The following is a 17,952-nucleotide window of genomic DNA, read 5'->3' on the forward strand; positions in this document are numbered from 1 at the left end:
GAGCCGGCGGCGGCCTGGGCGGAGCCGGCGCGGCGCCGACTTCCCCCATGCTGCGGCGCCCGCTGGCCGGGCTGGCGGCTGCCGCCCTGGGCCGGGCCCTCGCGGAAGGTGAGTGGGGGGCAGCCCCCTCCGGGGTGCGGGCGACGCGCGGGGGCGGCCGGCGCGACGAGTCCGCAGGGCGCGCGGCGGCTTGCAGGGCCCGGACCTCGGGGGCTGGGGGCGGGGGCCGGCCGGGTCTCGCGCCTTCGGAGCTCCCCGGCGGGCAGGTGGCTCGGCGGGCCCTCGGCTCGGCCTCCCCCGGGGCCGAGGTGGAAGGAAGCGGCCTTGAATCCTGGCTCACGTGCGGTCTGTCGACCCTTCCGTGGGAGCCAGCTCGCTGCGGGTACCCGAGTCATTTCCAATACTCTGTCGAGCGCAGATTGTCGATAGTCACATTGTTATCAATACCTCTTAAGAGTGCTCGGCAGCGGAGGAACGCTTCCTTTTTTCCCCCACGTGAAATTCTGATCATTTCCCCAACCACTGGAGTCCTTGTCGTTGGTCAGTGGTTCGCAGAGCAACGTCCAAAGTTTACGGGCAAGCCGAGGAAGAAAGATGGGACAGTGGAGGGAGTGTTTTTATCGGACAAATTTATTATATTTAAAGGACTGCCCGTTTTCTGAAGTTATGCGTGCCTGAGTGTAAGTGTGAAAACACTGCCTTTGGTAGTTCTATTTCTTTTTTTAAAATTTTTCTTTAGAGGTATCAGGATTGAACCCAGGACCTCGTTCGTAGAAGGCAGGCGCTCAACCACTGAGCTACTCCCGCACCCTGGTAGTTCTATTTGGACAAATTAAAAGCTGGTCCCCCTGTGTCATTCGTGGTATGTGAAGTTCTAGACACCTGGTAAAATCCCCTCAACCTGAGGACTTCTTACTGCCTGCCACAGCAGAATGGAGAGGTGCAGGATGCAAAGGAGTCTGACAGCCCTCCCCAAAATGGGCCACCCAGTAGAACTGGCAGTACCGCGGGATCCAGCTTCCAAAGTTTGTTCCATAGCCACCTAAGGAATCTGATATACTAGCAGTTCCCACATTCCCAACTGGCTTCTAGGGCATCTGAAAATGTGAGCTCAGAGCAGCAGGGCAGAAACCCTCCTGGAGGCCCAGCTTTCCTTCCCAGATTGCACAACTAAGGTAGTCCCAGGCAGTCCCAGGCTGCTCTCAGGGAGCTCCCTGCTCCAGCGTCTTCTGGGAGAGCGGGGGTTCCTCGCCTGCCTTCACAGCCCATGAGCTACAAGGTGGTCTGGGGGCCCGGCCAAGCGGCATGTGGCTGCCAGTCAGGGGACGGGCCTTCCTGACTCACATGCAAAGGTACTGGGGCAGAGCTTCCTTCAGGGTCAGAGGCTCGAAGTCTAGGTTGCTGAAGCCATACGTCTCGTCGCTCCTAAACACCCTTCTAGGAGTGACTGGAGTGTGTGGGGGAATAGTGAAGGAAGATACCTCTCTCATCCTGGTGGTATTTTGGGGCTGAGCTGATGAGGCGGGCACGTAGGGGAAATTGGAAGCTGAAGACAATGGTTGGTCAGTTTGGGGTGGGCCAAAGGAGAGGAGGGGAGTTTGATCTGTTGGCAAAGACGCCCCTTGTGTCTGTCTCAGCTGCTGCCTGAGCTCGGGTTCCTCATGAGGGCCCCTAGACTACGTGCCTACAGTAATCTGGACTTTTCTGTAACTCTTAACCTCCCCAAACCAAGACTTGCCATAAGGAAGTCAGGAAAACCTACTCCTTCACCACCCCAGGAGGGATCTGACACTTGTGTGGTTTCCTGTCTCAATGATTTATAAGCTGAGTTTCCTGCCAGATAAGGTGCCTTCTCTGTCCTCCTCCTCCTAAGTAACCGCACACGTGCCTGCGCTCACACCTGGCATGTGCTAAGTGTGTGCTGGCTAGGATTGACCGGGCTCCACTTTCGATTCTGGGACTGTCATGTAGCCCCGCACCTCCATCTTTTCCTGGGTGGATACCCTCAGTAGTTTCCTAGAGTAACCCATGTTGGAAGTTCTGGAGGTAAAACAGAATGTTTCTCTTCAGTCACACCCCAGGCTCTTAGCTTTCCTCTCCTGCAGCACACACAGTGTAACCCCCAAAGATGAGGTCGGAAGGATTCAAGGAAGAGCAGGAAGGAAGGGCTGCCATGACATGATTGGAGCCAGAAGGAAGGTGACCACAGCCCCCAAAGGGAGAGGGAGAGCAGTGAGGGTGTGGCCTTGGGACTCACGGGGTGGCAGGCAGGTGGCCTTGCAGTCCAGCTCTGGGACTGTGGTGGACCCTGCATTTGCTGGTCCTCGGTTTCCCTCTGAGTCCATAGCTGACACTTGAATTTGCTGGGTCTCGGTTTTCCTTCTGGCTCCATGGCTGACATCTGCATTTGGTAGACCTCAGCTTCCTTTCTGGATCCATGGCTGACACCTACACTTGCTGGGTCTCAGTTTCCCTACATGGTCCATGGCTGACCCCTGTGTTGCTGGACCTGTTTTCCCTCTGCCTGAAAGAACTGACAACCCCCCTGGAGGCCTCAGGGCTCCTCCCACTCCCGCTCCTTTCTCTTTCTTGCACCTTCTGTTGTGCAGCCATGAAGCTGGCGCTATGATGCCATGCAGGAGTCAGTCTGCACTTCTTTTCCTTGATAGATGAACGCAGCAGCATAGCCCTGCAGAAGATGCCAGTTCTAGGGAGATTTCTTGGCCTTCAGTTATGAGGCTGGCCTCTGAACCAAAGGAAGGTTCTTACCTCATTCTGTATGAGAAGGCCCAGGTTTCTTCAGGTGCGTCCCTGAGACTTCTAAAGGAAAAAAGCTTTCCCCAAGCCTGTAAGGAGGAAAGGTCCCAACTGGACATGTCCCTGGAGCCCTTCCACTAAGGGCAGTGAGCCTTCCACGACACACACGGCCTCTCTGGTTGGGTGGCGACTGTTGACCAGCTTTCCCTTTGCCAGCCCAACCCCCTTTTCCAAATCCATGTGGATCCTTGCTTGCATTTTGCAAGAGGGAATGGACAGTTTCTTTTCTGTGTTAAAAGGACTAAGCCTCTTTTATGGGAGACTGAGGAGAGATTGGGGCGTAGTGGTGCAATCTTTTCCCCCTCCCAGGGCTGAGTAACCAGGACCAGTGGGTGGAAGCCATAAGGCGGGTTTCTCCCCCAGAGAAGGGATGTGTTTCTCAAGAAAAGTGGTCCAGTGGTGGTGTAGGGAGCACAGCTGGGGGCTCCTTGTCTAGGGAGCCTTCCAGTAGAGAGGATTCTGAATGCACGGGTTGCACCAGTTGACTCCCAAGATACCTTCCATGTCTGAGCTTCTCTGGAAATTGCTTGCGTCCTCATTCTTTTGGGCCTTTCTGTTTCTCGCCACACATCAGTGGCTTGGGATCGTGGCATAGTCAAAGAAGAGCGGGCTCAGAATACTCTTGGCTAGAGGGATTGTATCCCCCCCATAGAAGACATCTCTAACCCCAGAAATTCCTCTTTCACCAGGCACAAGGGCCCCAAGGCCAGGCCTGGAAATTTTCATCCAGCCTTGATGGTAACTGGAGTTGAGACTTCTGAGGCTGTGGTGGTCTGTCAAGCGTTGATTGCGTAGCCATCAGAGGTAGCCTTTTATGATTGCTCGGTCAGCTTGCCCACTGCCTGGAGCTTCCTCTCCCGAGAAGTCAAGTCTGTGCCAGGATTCACGAGGGTTGTTTCCAGCAGTAGCGGCCGTGAACGTGCCCTCCGCCATCAGTACACTGACCCCAGGACTGGGAGCCTGAGTGTGCTTGCTTCTGGCCAGCCAAGAGGCCCCCCCAGGGGACCTGCCCCCCACCCCCAACTCCACCTGCCCACAGTGCTGTCGAAGCTGGCTGACTTTCCCATACACTTTGGTGTGAGGTGCCCTCGTGCTAGAGGTAGAGCCAAACTCAGCGTGGCTCCTGGCCCCAGAGGGGAGGGAAATGTCTACTTGCAGAACAGCTGGGAGAGGAGGCAGCAGCCCTCCAGCATCTGCAGCCTGTTCCCACATCGTCCAGTGCATGGCAAGAACCGCGGCCTCGAGGCGCTGACGCGCTTGGTAGGGCTTCCCGCCGTCCAGCCCCAGCACCAGCAGGTGGCAGGGCTGAGCTGGTGCTCGTCCCCCTGCCCTTATGGCCCTCTCCCAACTCACAGCCAGCCATTTAACCATCCAGGGACAGGTGAGTGGATGGGACCTGGGAAACCTGGGAGCCCACACAGCATGGGGACGGGGGACGAGGGGAGTGGGCCTGGTGGCTGAGCACCTCCTGTGCATGGCTGGGGCTCCATGCTCCATGCGAGTACACGCATCTGTTGGCACGAGGTGTCCGCTCCCAGCCCTGGGCAGAAGGCATGGACGAGGCCGGGAAGGGCCGCACACTCTGCCAGCTCAGTCACCCTCAGGCGAGTGGCAGGGCCATGGGGTCCAGGAGCGCAGGGCAGGGCTTGCCAGGCCTTTTCTGGCTGCCTGTCCCAGCCGTGGAACAGAGGGCCAGTGTCAACCAGCACTGAAATGTGCTGTAGTGTCATTTTGGAAACTTGGGTTTCTTTTAGCTGTGCATTGGAAGAAAAATGTCTTTTTTTTTTTTTTTTTACATGTGGGCTTGTGGCCAGAAATAGCTTGGATCCCAGATACGAAGAGCTTGAAAACCAGGAGGCTTTGTGCTGGCCTACCGAGGCCAGAGCAGGGAAAGGCCCTATGGGGGACCAACTGGCAAATGAGCCCGGAAACCACAGGCAGGTCCAGAGAAAGCTGTTGGGTCCGGCCAGCAGGTTTAACCTGGGAGGTCAGAGGACAGGGAGGCGGGGGGGTGCTGGTGGGAGGGGCCTGCGGGCTGGGGGTGCGAGGGAGAGGCTGGGCAGGTGGACGAGCCATCGAGCCATCGAAGGCTCTCTATTGTTATGTTCCATTGTTATGTTCCTGAGGTGCTTCTGCACGGACCGGGCAAGGTGGCTCTTGCTTCTCAGACACGCAGGGCTTTGATGACACTTTTGACCTTGACTTCTCTCCTCCTGTACGCTCCCTGTCCCTGAGGAGGGCCACAGCAATAGGGACGCTCCCCAGGGGCAGGTTCCTTCCTGTATCCTTTCGCCGTGGACTCAAGAAAGGATTTCTCGTCCCCCATTCCCCTTGGAAGGGGACATCCCTACAGATTTGGTGTGAGCCCCGACCTGGTGGGCTGCCAGGGAGGCTTCACGATGAGTGGCAGGTGTTCCAGGCACTGTGTGCTGGGGGCCGGGGTGGGGCGATGTGGGCAGCCCTGCTTTGGGGGAGCCCACAGCCTGTGCTGGGTCCCAGAAAGACAAGACAGCTCTGCGCTTGCCTGGGCGGTGAGCCCTGCTCCGTGAGCATGGGAAGGGGGCGAGTGCGGGGGCAGCCAGGCCCCCTGCCACTGCCCCCCCTTGCCCCAGGGAGGTCTCGGAGAACCCGGTGTGAGTGCATGCCCCTCCGCCACCGTGGTGGAAGGTGGGGGGCATCTGGGCCAGCAGGAGATGGGGACAGCCATAAAGCGGGGGTGTTTGTCAGGGGAGTGACTTGGCACCTTCCTGGGAGGGGGCTGTGGGGCCGCCGCTGGAGGCCCGATAGTTGGATGGGACTTGGATGGGACGCTGTGTACTGTCCCCTGGGCATGAGGCCTGTCCCCTCAGGGCGCTTTCTGGGAGCGGCCTCAGGGCTCTTAGGCCTTCTACCACCTTCCTGGGTGTTTCCCACTGCCCACTCAGTGCTCCTCCCACCCCTCCACTCCCGCCACTGCTGGCGCTCCCAGCTCTCCCCTGCCTACACCACATCTGGGAGCAGGCCCTCAGGATCTGTCATGGAAAAGCAGAGTGCCACGGGGTCTGCTGCCTCCGTCTCCCCTCGTCACTTCCCTGAGGACAGGCTGAGAGGAGCAGGTCACCTTCCCCGCTGCGGGCCAACCTTCGAGCCAAGAAGCTTTGTCGGAGGGGACAGGCCTCACATGGCACCTGCACGGGAAGGGACACCAGGCTAGACCTGGGCCTGGAGGGGAAGGACAGGGGCTTGCTCTGTGTGGCAGTGGCCTTGGAGCCATGTGTGCACACGCGTTTACATGTAGGTGCATGCACACACGGGTCGGGGGGCTCTCTCAGCTGGGTTGGGGCACCGCGCCTTAGGGCACACCAGCACCCCCTGGAGGCCCAGTTTGGCATTGCACACACCCAGACCTCCGGCGCTGCTGTGGGAAACGCAAGCCGCAGGCCCTGCCGTGGGAAACCCACAGCGCTGTGGGAAGCACTGCTTCAGACTGACCCTCTGCTCCACAGAGATAAGACCAGCCCAGAGCCCAGAGCCCCACGATTGAGGCTGAATGCGTCAAGTTACGCCAGTGGACCGCAGCCACATCACCACAGCCTTTGGGGCCTTTGTCTTCTCCTTAGGACAGTTCCCTGCCTCTTAAGGTGGCTGTGTTGCTACGTGACTGGCCCGTGTTCACACAAGCCTGGGCTTCTCCCTGGCTGCAGGCTGAGGACTTCCAGGTGCGCTCACATCGCATCTTTATCCAGCAGCACCGTGCGCCAGGCCTGGGGCCCAGCCCTGAATAGGGCAGACTCAGCCTCTGTTCTCCTTGAGGATATCACGGCGGTTGGAGCACTTAGAGAACAGGAAAGGAAATGAGCATAGCGGTGAGCTGTGCTGGGAATTAGTACAGGTCATGATAGCCAGCATTTCTGCTTGACATTTACTGGGTGTGACTTTGGTGAACTGAGAGCTAAATGAGAAGGAGTCAGCCTTGCAAAGATCTGGGGAAGGGCACAAGACAAACTAGCACAAAATCCCCAGGGCAGGGCCAGCTTAGTGTGGATCTGGAGTGGAATAGACAGCGTGAAGCCCGAGGATGGGCCTGGCACCACTTTGTAAGTGCGTGCAGAGTTTGGATTTTATTCCAGATATGCTGGGACACCAGTGAAGTGTTTTCTGACTTAGGCTTTAAGGAGACGGTCACCTGGCTGCATGTAGAGAACAGGTGGCGAGGCATGCTGCTGGAGTCCCCGCGGGAGGCAGTGGTGGCCTGGGTGGTGGAGACATGAGAGGGCCGGTGCAGGGCGTGGTTGGAGGTTCCCATGAGCAGGACTTGTTGACAGAGTTGTTGTGTCAACTGAGGAAGAGAAATGGTTTTTGCTTGAGCCGAGTATGTAGATCAATGGTGTACTAGTTTGCGGAAGGCTGCCAGTGCAATATACCAGAAACGGGTTGGCTTTTATGAAGGGAATTTATTTGGGGTAAAAGCTTACAGTTCTGAGGCTTTGAAAATGTCCAAATCAAGTCACCATCAGAGGTGCTTTCTCTCCAGAGGTCGGCTGTTGGTGGTCCTGGACTCCCGCCACATGGCAAGGCAAGATGGCGGGCCTGCCAGTCGCGCTCTGCCTTCTCCTCCAGACCCACCTTCCCGCTCAGCTTTGAGCTGCTCCATGGGCCTTGCCCCTTGGGGGACTCATCGCTTCACCTTCCTCACTGATTCTAGCCCCTGGCCTCTCTCAGACTTTCAGGGTTTCTCTGTCTTTCTGCAGCTGTAGGCGAACCTCTCTCTCACATGGCAAGGTCAAAATGGCAGCTGTCTTCCTCTGTGTGTTTCCACTTTCAGTTCTCAATTTATTTAAGACCTCAGGAAGAGGCAGAGACCCAACCTGGGTCATGCTTCACTGATGTAGTCCATGACTTAAAGCAATCTAATCAGAAGCGATCTACGTAAAGTTCCCTTAACCGAGTCTACTCAAAAGGCCCCATCTACACTGCATGTGTAGGAACAGGAATGGGTTAACTTAATGCAATTTTCTCGGGTCCACAAAAGACAAACCAGGACAGGTGGTGACACCATTAGCTAAAACGAGGTACTTCCTTGTGGGCAGTGGAAGGAACAGGGGCCTCAGACGGGCCTTCCTGCACAGAGCTGTCCAGTGGACACCTGCGTGGGGTCTGGGGTTTGGGGGATTGGCATTGGGAGATGAGCCATGAGCGGTGGGACATAAGGCTGTGCCTGGGTCTTCCCACGTGAGGGGCTTGGGGTAGGGTGCAGGCCAGATAAAGAGAGTTTCCAAGAGGGAGCAGTGGTTGCTTGTATTGAGCAGAACCAAGAAGTCAAGGAGACAGGACTAGAGAATGGCTGCTGGGCCCAGGGTGACTAGTGCAGGTAGCTAGATTCTCCCAGCTCCTAGGAAGGGGAAAGGAGGCAGAATAGTGGCACGCGGAGCCCCCCGGCCTCCTTCCCCGGTACGAGGCGCCAGGCGGGTGTCTGAGGCCTTCCTGGCAGCCCTCACAGCCCTGGGCCTGTAACCCCCGCCCCAGCAGTTCCTTCTACTCGGTGCAGTCTCAGGTCCGTGGGTCTCCCTCCTTGCCCTTTCACCTCAGCCCCTCCCCTCACCCGCTGCACCAGGCTGGGTGGCCTCAGTTCCGGGCTTTTTCCAAAGCCGAGATCCGCCTTAGGGGACTCCGTATCCCACCCCTAGAGCAAGAGAAACCGTCCCATGTGCTTCAGAGGCCCCTGCTGGAAGGGAGTTTCAAGCCATGGCCACTTTTCAGATCGATGATGTTTCAGCATCTACTGGACACTGTCTGTGTGCCAGATAGAGAGCAGAGGCGCAGAGGGGATGAGGGCCTGCTCACACCCCTGGCACGCTGTGGGCGCCCGGCCTCAGCCAGACCGGCCTGGCCGTGCCATCTGTGCCAGCACCCTCTAAACCGCCTCACAGTGTGATTTGTTTCCTTTCACCTCTGCGCTTCATAGTAACTATTATAGTTGGTTTTGGTGTACAAGTGTTTTAGTTTGCAAAGGAGCTGCTGATGCAAAATATCAGAAATGGGTTGGCTTTTTATAGAGGGGATTTATATGGGTTAAACATTTACAGTTCCAAGGCTGTGAAAAGTCCAACTCAGGGCACCATAACAAGTGCTTTCTCACCAAAGTCAGTTGCCGTGTGGGGAAGCAAGACGGCCACTGGTCTTTGCAAGGCCTCTGCCTTTCTGCAGCTATAGGCAAAGCTGGTGTAGGGCTGGTCTCCTCTTGAGCTGCTCCACGGGCCCAGCCTCTTGAGGGCTTTGTGCTTTAGCAGTCCTGCAGTCCTCTCTGACATGGCTGGATCAAACATGGCAACTCCCCTTTTCCTGTGTCTGTGTGAGTCCCTCTCTGTGTCAGTGTTTTTATCAGACCCCAGCAAGAGGGCAAAGGCTGAACATGAATCACGCCCCACTGACACCGTCCAATCAAAAACCCCAAAGGGATCCTATCAAGTAATCTAATCAAAGGACCCTCAGCCAGATTTAATGCAGTCAAGAAGTTTCACACCCACAGGAATAGATTGGTTTACAATCTTTCTCTTTTTTGGGATTCATAAAATAATTTCAAGCTGCCACAACAAGTGTAAGCAAGAAAGATGAATGAGGGAAGAGCCAAGAGTCCTAAGCCTTTTGTGACCATCAATAATCTTGTATGTATAGTGTGATGGTTTGAAGCTAGAAAATCGTGTTCTTAAAGCTAATCGAGTCCTGTGGGTGTGGATCTATTAGGGTAGGACCTTTTGATTAGGTCACTTCTGTGAAGGGCCTTTTGATGAGATGACTTCAGTAAGGCATGGCCCAGGGTGGGTCTTAACCCTCTTACTGGAGTCCTTCATACAAGAATGAAAATCAGGCGAAGAGAGAAACCCGGAGAGAGCCACAGAAGCCAGAAGCTGAAACCACCAAAACCCAGAAGAGAAGGGAGAGACCCGCAGACGCCACCATGTGCCTCGCCACGTGACAGGGGTCTAGAATCGCCAGCCTCAGAACTCTAAGCTTGCAAGTTAATAAATCCCCGTTGTAAAAGCCAATCCGATTCTGGTATATTGCATTTCAGCAGCCTAGCAGACTAAAACGTTGTAGCAATTAAAGGAGTATCTAGATGCTCTTGCGTTGGTTTCCTAAGACTGCTGTAAGAAATGACCACAGGCTTGGTAGCTTAAAACTACAGGAATGTGCTGCCTTATGGTTCCGGAGGCCAGACGTCTGCAGGGCCGTGCCCCCTGAAGCCTCCCGGGGCGGCTTCTCTGCCTCTGCAGCTGTCCGTGGTTGCTGGCCACCTGTGGTCTTGTTGGCTTGCAGGTGCATCTGCTGGCTCCTCGTGGCCCCCTTCCTTGCCTCCGTCTTCCGTGGCCTCCTCCCCTGGGACCTTGTTCGCGTCTCCTCCCGCCTCTTAAGGGTCCAGTCGTGTTGGAGTAGTTGGCTTCGCCTTAACTAGTCTCGCCTTCTGGGACCCTATTTCCACGTAAGGTCACACTCGCCGTCCCTGGGATTCAGACATGAACGGATCTTTTGGGGAGGGTACAACTTAACCCCTGGTAGAAACAGTGAGAGCTTCCAGGTGCTTCTTTTTTTTTTCAGCTAAGTTCTTTTTACTCTATTAGAGAAGTTGTAGGTTTACAGGGAAATCATACATAAAATACAGTTCTCTTATACCACATTATCATTCACAGCTTGCATTAGTGTGGTGCATTTGATAACAATTCACAAAAGGACTTTTTTAAAAAGCAGTTTTATTGAGATATATTCACATATCATACACTCTATCCAAAGTGTATAATCAAAGGATTTTAATATAATCACAACGTTGTGCATTCATCACCACAAAAAAATTTTAGAACAATTTTATTACTCCAAAAAGAAAACTCCACATCCCTTAGTATCTGAATCTCTCTATCCTTCCCCAGCCCTATATAACCACTAATCTAGTTCCACCTTTATAAATGGATTTTTATTTCCATTTTGTATAAGTGGGTCATACAATATGTAGTGCTTTGTGTCTGGTTTCTTTTATTTAGCATGATGGTTTGGTTTCTTTGGTTTTTTTTTTTTTTTGCCTGTAATTAATATCTTGTAACATTAACATACATAACGTTTGTTCAGTTTCAAAAAAAGTCATATATGCAACGTTTCTCATATTCATATTTCACATGAGGTTTCACTATGCTATACAGTCCCATGTTACATTTTTTAGCTTTCTTTTTAGTAATATACATGACCTTAGACTTTCCCTTTCAACTACTGCCATACCCATATAACAGCACTGCTAATTACAAACACTGTGAGGTGCTTTCATCTTTTATGAAACAACATTTTAATAATTGTAATATTAACTAGATATAATCCATTGTTTACAATAAGGTTCATATATTGTCCAGTTCTATGTTCTTTTTAAAATAATTCATTCTAATTTATACAGCCTAAAATTTCCCGGATTCTTCTTACTGAACTAGATACCATTCAACCCAAAACTGATAATCCAGGTGTGTGTGTGCGCGCGCACACAGAGCGGTAACTACAAATGAGTCCCACGTATTAATAGCTATTTAAAAATCCTAAACACATCAGCATGTAAACTCTCATAGCCCTTGAGATGACTACCAGAACCCAGCAGCTAGGTGCCAGTGACTCAACAGAAAACAGACCTGCAGCGGGGCTTCAGACGGGAGCATTGGGCCCCCCGGGGCTGCTCTGTGTGGGCGCTGTACCCCGCCCTGCGGGAGTGACACCCCGTGGAGCGCTGCGGGCAGAGGGCGGGGTGCCGGGCCCCCGAGGGCCGGGTGCTCTCAGTGGAGATGGGAGGGCTGCGCTGAGCGGAGAAGCAGAGGTGGGAAGCCTGAGTGGACTGGGGTGGCGGGTTCTGTGGGTGGGGGGAGCTGGGAGGCAGACGAGAAAAAGGACTCTTGACTCAAGTGGCGTCATTTTTGGATAAAAATAGAAAACTGGAAGAGGCGGAAAAGAATCAAAGAATTCATTACTCGGAGGTAGCCACTCCCAGCTTCTCTTCTTATGTCTTTTTCTTCATCGTGGATCATTCTTATTGCCTTTTGTTTTTTTCAAGGGCATGTGGGGGCAGGGGCCTGGAAGTCATGGATTTAGTGGGACCGTGGTTTAGTGAGGGGCACGTGGCCGTGGCCTCCGCAGCAGACTGAGCAGCCTTTTGGGCTGCTGGGTCGGGCCTCCCAGGGCCACAGCTCACCTTTCTGGGGTGGCTGGCCCGTCTGCTGGCCATCTGAGCTACACCGCAGACCCCTTGACCCTTTGCCAGATGGACCTCCCAGAGGGAGCCCGAGGGTCCAGGCGGCACTCCAGGCTCTAGACGGCTCCGCTCCAGCTCCCCGAGCTCCCCCTCGGGCCTCTCTCCCCAGGGCCCCCAACAGCCTGGTAGTGCCTGCCTCATCGGGCTCTTTCTCCAAATCACCTCCCAGCCCTCCCACGTGGCTCCCGTCCAGGCTCCTGTCCACCTGTCTCCTGAGCCGAGCCCCTCCTGGCCCAGCGCCAGCCCTCGGAGAGCAGCAGGAGTTGTGCAGACTTGGGAGCCCTCCCCGCTGCTTCCCAGCGGAGCTGGAGCCGCCCAGCCCCCGAGCCTGCCTTCTCCTTGTGGCTTCTCTATCCCCCACGCAGTCGTGGGGTGGTTGGGCACACGTGTGTGCCTCTCAAGGTCAAGGAGCGCAAGGGGGTGTTGGGGTGGAGGCAGACTTCAGCACTGGAATGCCCAGGAGATTCCTGCTCGGAGGGCGGGCTGGCAGGGATTAGGAAGGCGGCTTTGCCTACCGGTCCTCAGCCCCTCCTTGCTGCTGCCTGCCAAGTGCGCTGACCACGGAGGCGTGTGCCGGCCACCCGGAGCAGAGTGCACGCTCCAGGGAGGAGGTAGGGGGCCTCCGGGGGGAGGAGCGCTGCCTGGGGAGCTGCGGGGAGGCCAGGAAGGCGGGGGCAGGTGTGGGCCCAGGAGCAGCAGCGTCTGTCCCAGGAACCAGGCACGCCTGGCTGCCTGCAGACACTTCCTTGGGAGGTGTTCCCTGAGTGGGGAGGAAGGACCCCGACCACCTGGGCGGAACCCACGGCCCGGCTCAGGGCCCAGCCCGACAAACCTTGGCTCTGGAGAACTCAGCCAGCAGCTGGTTCTCCGTCTGCTGTGCTCTCCCTCTCTGCTCCCCAGTTGGGTGTCCCGTCCAGCCCCCACAGTGCTCTGGGCACCTTCCTTTCCCAGGGCTCTGAACCCAGCATGCCAGGGGGTAAAGGCAGCTGTACACCCACAGACCTGGTCTTGCGGCCACTGCTCCAGGTCCAGGATTCCACCTGGCTGTCATTTTCTTACTTGGCTGTGGGTATGGAGCTGAGGGCACGGAGCCCTTGGCGTTCCGCTGGGGTCAGGCTGTCTTACTGCCTGAAGAAAAGAATTTCGCTGGGTCTGGCTGGGACACGGCAGCTAGCCACCGAGAGCCAGGAGCCCAGGGGGCCGTGTGCAGGCTGCCAGGCTCCTTTTGAGGCGCAGTGCACACTCCCCAGGTGGGGAGGGCGAGAGGAAAGCCTCAGGTTTGCTTCTCCTCTTGGTTGGGAGTTTCCTGTTTCAGTTCTGCTTTATGATCAGTGTGTTTTGTGTGTGTGTGTGTGTGTGTGTGTGTGTGTGTGTGTGTGTGTGTGAGACAGCTTAACTTAATCCCAAAGCAGAATCTGCCAAGGCAAACTCAGATTCCGAGTTTGGGAAAGCACAGCCAGGGTTTGGATAAAGACCCAACCCAAATCCCTTTTCCTGGAGCACGGCCGCTTGGGAGCACTTGCGCTGCCTTGATCAAGAGCCCAGAGCCTTTGGGCCGGTGCTGCCCCCTGACCAGCTTCCCGTTGGACATTAGCACCTTGTCTTCCCCATCTCCCCACCCAGGAATGTCGGGACCAAGACCGGTCGTGCTGAGCGGCCCGTCGGGTGCGGGGAAAAGCACCCTGCTGAAGAAACTGCTGCAGGAGTACGGCAGCATCTTTGGCTTCAGTGTGTCCCGTGAGTCTCGCCGGTGCCCCACGGCTCCCGTGGCGGGGAAGGCGGGTCTCTGAGGCTGCCCGGCCCGGCTCCCTCCCAGCGGGGTCCTGCTCCGCCCCCCACCAGGTCCCTGACCTCCAACCCCAGGGAGACGTGCCCGCACTCTTGGACTCTGGGTTTGCAGGGCGCTTTCCGCCTGCGCGGGCACGTGTCTGTGAGATAACACACCTGGGCAGGGCAGGTGTCAGCCGGGAGCCTGGGCCTGGGCCTCGTGTCTGGCCGAGGGTGCCAGGCGGGCTCCTAGCCCTGCTGCTTGCTCAGGAGGGCCCTCAAGACCACCTTCCCGTACCCCTAAGCCTCCCGCACCTCCCTTCCTGCCGCTCAGCCAGTGCCCTGGGGCCGGGCCGGGGAGGCCGGGCCTCACAGCCCCATGGGGGCCATGGGCTTGCTCGTTTGCAGATACCACGAGGGACCCGCGACCCGGAGAGGAGAACGGTAGAGGTAAGCCCGCCGCCCTTCTCGGGTGGGCCCGGGGCAGGACCTTCCTCCAGGAGGCTCACTGGCACAACGGACGCCCCCAAGCCACACTGGGTCACAGCAGGCTCGGGGGTCAGCCTCCCCTGCCCTCCCACCTGGGGAAGGGCAGTCCCTCAGAGGGCTCGGCGATGTGGTCAGGGCACATGGCGGATGCACGTCGCAAGCCACGTCCCCGAGGGGGAGTTTAGGAAGCCAGGGGGGCCGGGCAGGGCTCCCACCCCGCTGCACCGGCCGGCCTCACGTGAGCGCGCCGTGCTCTGCGCTGTCCTGTGCCTGGTCGGCGCGTGTCGAAGTCATAGCTGTATGCCCCTCGGGGCGCGTGCCCGCCCGACCTAAGCAGGCCCTCGGATCCTGGATATGACTCTGTGCCTGCCAAGTGGCCTGTCCATCCGACCCCACACTCTGGGAAACCACTGCTCTGCAGTCTCAGCTAACGAGGACGACAGGAGAAGCAGCCGCCGCGTGTCCATCGCCCTCCTGCATCGAGCTGCCCAGGCAGGGTGTCGGAGGGACAGGCAGGCCCTCCCAGGAGAGGGTCCTCACGGCCCTGGTGACCAGCCAGCGCTCTTTCCAGATTACTACTTCGTCACCCGGGAGGTGATGCAGAGAGACATCGCCGCGGGCGACTTCATCGAGCACGCAGAGTTCTCAGGGAACTTGTACGGGACCAGGTGGGGCTCCCCAGGGCGTCGTTCCCCAGGGGCCCCTGGCATCACCCTGTCCTCCAGCCTCTCCCCGACAGTGGGAGGACCCCTCTGAGAGCAGTCATGTGCTGGGTGGAGGGGAAGCTTTCTAAGGCGATGTGTGTGCGGGCAGTCACTGGGGAGGGTCCCAGGCCCCCACCACAGGTACCTCAGTGCCCCTTTTGTCGTCCCGCCCCCGGTTCTGGGCAGCAGTAGAGGGGTCTCTCCAGCCTGCGCCCCTTCTCCTCGCCCACCCTTCTGCGCTTGTGAGGCTGTGGTGGGAGCAGGGCAGGGCGCACCCAGGTTGGGTCCTCATTGCAGGCGGGCCTCGTTGGGGGGCCTGATCTTGCCCGTCTGCTGGCCACGTGGCAGCCGCCGATGCCCTCTGCGTGTCCCTTCCCCAGGGCCCGCTGGGGCCTGGCTCACAGCACCCCAGGAGCTGTTCCTGTGCTGGGGCAGCTGGAGCAGGCCCCGTCATGCCCGCTTGGCGCCTGCTCTCCATGCCAGCCCTGGGGGAGGGAGAGGCTTGTGGCTCCTCTCCACAATCCGCCTCAGCCGCAGCCACTGGGCCGCTGGGGACAGCCCGGAAAGGAGCTTGGCAGGCAGCGGCCGCCCAGCAGTCTGCCCCGGAGCCCCGGGTTATACAGCGCCCGCTGTGTGGAGCCCGCAGGCTGCCTGGGGGTGAGGGGAGCACCCTGCACGCACCGGGCAGGAGCACAAGCGGCACAAGGCGAGCTGCAGAGGAGCCCCAGAGGGCGTGGTTGTCCAGGGGGTTCTAGGAGGCTGGGCGCCAGCTCAGGGGTAGCCCTGCGGGCAGGACGTGGACCTGGGGGGCCAGAGCACGGGCAGAACCAGCAGCAGCCACCCGGCACAGCCACGGGGGCCACGGGGAGTTGTCAGCTGGCCCAGGCACAGAGCAAGTGGAAATTAGTTCTGGGGGCAGGGAGCCAGCGGCCTAGGCAAGCGAGCTCCAGCACCTGAGTGGGTGGCAGTGGGGGCGCAGGCAGAGGGATGGAGTGACTGGGTAAGGGGGTGTGCGTGCAGGAGAAGGAAGCGCTGACTGGCGAGGCACTCTGAGCCTGGGCCTGCAGGTAGGCGCCCGAGCTGGCCTTGTTCCTCGCCGGAACCGCCCCACGCAAGGTCTGGGCACTCGCAGAGGTGCGCACCCAGGAACTGGTAACAGGGTGGTGGGATGGAGGCCACACAGCAGGGGGGCCGGCACAAGCAGCCAGGCAGCCTCAGCTGGGAAGGAGGGCCCGGGCCTCGGGCTGGCAGCCCCGGCGGCTCCGTCCCAGCCCTCCCGGCTGAGCGGCGCTGCCTTCCCCAGCAAAGCGGCCGTGGAGGCCGTGCAGGCCATGAACCGCATCTGCGTGCTGGACGTGGACCTGCAGGGCGTGCGCAACATCAAGAAGACGGACCTGCAGCCCATCTACATCTCCGTGCAGGCACCCTCCCTGGAGGTCCTGGTGGGTCACCGGGCTGCGGGGGCGGGCGCAGCACGAGCCACGCTTCCCCACCTACCCCCTGCCGCGTTTCAGGAGCAGCGGCTGCGGGAGCGGAACACGGAGACGGAGGAGAGCCTGGCCAAGCGGCTGGCCGCGGCCAAGGCCGACATGGAGAGCAGTGAGTCCACCCCCGCGGCCTGGCTCTGCCCCCAGCACCCCACCCTGCCGCCCACACACCAGCGTCCCCGCGACGCCATCTCTCACCTAATATGCTCGGAGGCTTTGTTGGGGGCCAGATGGGGCAGGCCAGGGCAGCCCCGGGTGGGGAGGCTCCTGCTGCAGCCAGCTCTGCGTCAGGGCCCCCAGCACGCACTTGCAGCCTCCTTGCAGCAGGTCGAGGTGGGTGCCCTGGGACGAGCCCCCCACTCTGGCCTCCAGCCTCTCCCCTCGAACCCCCTGTTTCTAGGCAAGGAGCCCGGCCTGTTTGACCTCGTCATCATCAACGACAACCTGGACAAGGCCTACCTGCTGCTGAAAGAGGCCCTCTCTGAGGTGGGGCTCACAGCGCACCCCCTCCCCCCGTCCCACCCCCACCTCGGTCAGGCCAGGACCCAGACAGACCTGGCGTGGCCCCAGCCGCCAGTGTCACCCCAGCCAACGCAGGGCACGGTGTTCCTCTCTGCATCTGGCTTATGTGAAAATTGCCGCCGTGCCCACCCACCCCGGGATCTGCGTGTCCCCGTTGGGAGGGCTGCAAGGCCCCAGGTCAGTGCTTCCTGGGCCCCTCTCTGGCCGTAGCCTCCCCCACAGGCTTCCTCGTCCTCTCTCCCTGGCAGGAAATCAAGAAAGCCCAAGGGACTGGCCGCTCCTGAGCAGAGCTTCCTGCGTGCTTCCCACTCCACAGATGCATTCCAGGCCTCCGTGCCAGCCCCATCCCTGGGGTGCTGGCTCCAGCCAGGGGGCCTGGGCAGGGGGCTGCTGTGAGACCCCCTTCAGGACGGCATGGCCCAGGACTGACCCAGCCCTGGCCCCCAGTGGCGCCTTCCCTCCCAGGCCTGGGTCTCGGGACCTGCTGCTTGTCCTCTGCGGGCCCAGGCCACTGCTCCAGGCTCGGGCAGGGAGGGTCGCTGCCTGGGCTCCACTCGTGGCCCCTCTGGCCCCCCATCCCTGGCCGTGGTGCTCTCAGGCCTCCCTGGCCCCAACCCTCCCACCTGCAGATAGGGTAATGTAATAAAATCACTGCTGGGTTGGAGTGTCTGTCTGTCCATGATCAAGTGGAGGGCGGCCCCAAAGGTCAGGCAGGGCTTGTCCCGGGCGGCCCAGTGCACCCAGCGGGGGGCAGGGCCACCCCCACCCTTCCTAGCCAGCCAGCCCCGAGGAGGCTGCCCAGGTCAGAGGCTCTGCTGCCCCCCATGCCCAGGTCTCAGGGTGTGCCGCTCCCCTCCCTGGAGAGGCCCTGTCAGCCGTGTGCCAGGGGACCAGGAGGGCCTGCCCTGACGCA

General features: G+C 58.7%; 1 protein-coding gene across 2 annotated transcripts; it reads left to right on the forward strand.

Annotated features, from left to right (window-relative positions):
- The first annotated feature begins 8 nt into the window (after positions 1–8).
- Positions 9–17,703, forward strand: GUK1 (guanylate kinase 1). Of its 2 annotated transcripts, none has more exons than XM_058286318.2 (8): positions 9–108; positions 13,694–13,807; positions 14,246–14,287; positions 14,898–14,994; positions 16,334–16,472; positions 16,545–16,629; positions 16,918–17,003; positions 17,288–17,703. In XM_058286318.2, the coding sequence occupies exons 1-8, from the start codon at positions 48–50 to the stop codon at positions 17,321–17,323; spliced, it is 660 nt and encodes a 219-aa protein (XP_058142301.1). In that variant the 5' UTR covers positions 9–47; the 3' UTR covers positions 17,324–17,703. The 2 variants fall into 2 exon arrangements, with proteins under 2 accessions (XP_058142301.1, XP_058142304.1); XM_058286321.2 differs by lacking the exon at positions 9–108 and adding an exon at positions 12,555–12,681.
- Positions 17,704–17,952: the final 249 nt, after the last annotated feature.

This window comes from Dasypus novemcinctus, chromosome 2 (genome assembly GCF_030445035.2).
Source record: "Dasypus novemcinctus isolate mDasNov1 chromosome 2, mDasNov1.1.hap2, whole genome shotgun sequence".
NCBI lineage: Eukaryota > Metazoa > Chordata > Mammalia > Cingulata > Dasypodidae > Dasypus > Dasypus novemcinctus.

Coding starts and splice junctions, on each gene's coding strand:
- GUK1 (XM_058286318.2), top strand. CDS start 48: ATGCTGCGGCGCCCGCTGGCCGGGCTGGCGGCTGCCGCCCTGGGCCGG. Junction 13,808..14,245: donor CTTTGGCTTCAGTGTGTCCC/GTGAGTCTCGCC, acceptor GCTCGTTTGCAG/ATACCACGAGGGACCCGCGA. Junction 16,630..16,917: donor CAAGGCCGACATGGAGAGCA/GTGAGTCCACCC, acceptor CCCTGTTTCTAG/GCAAGGAGCCCGGCCTGTTT.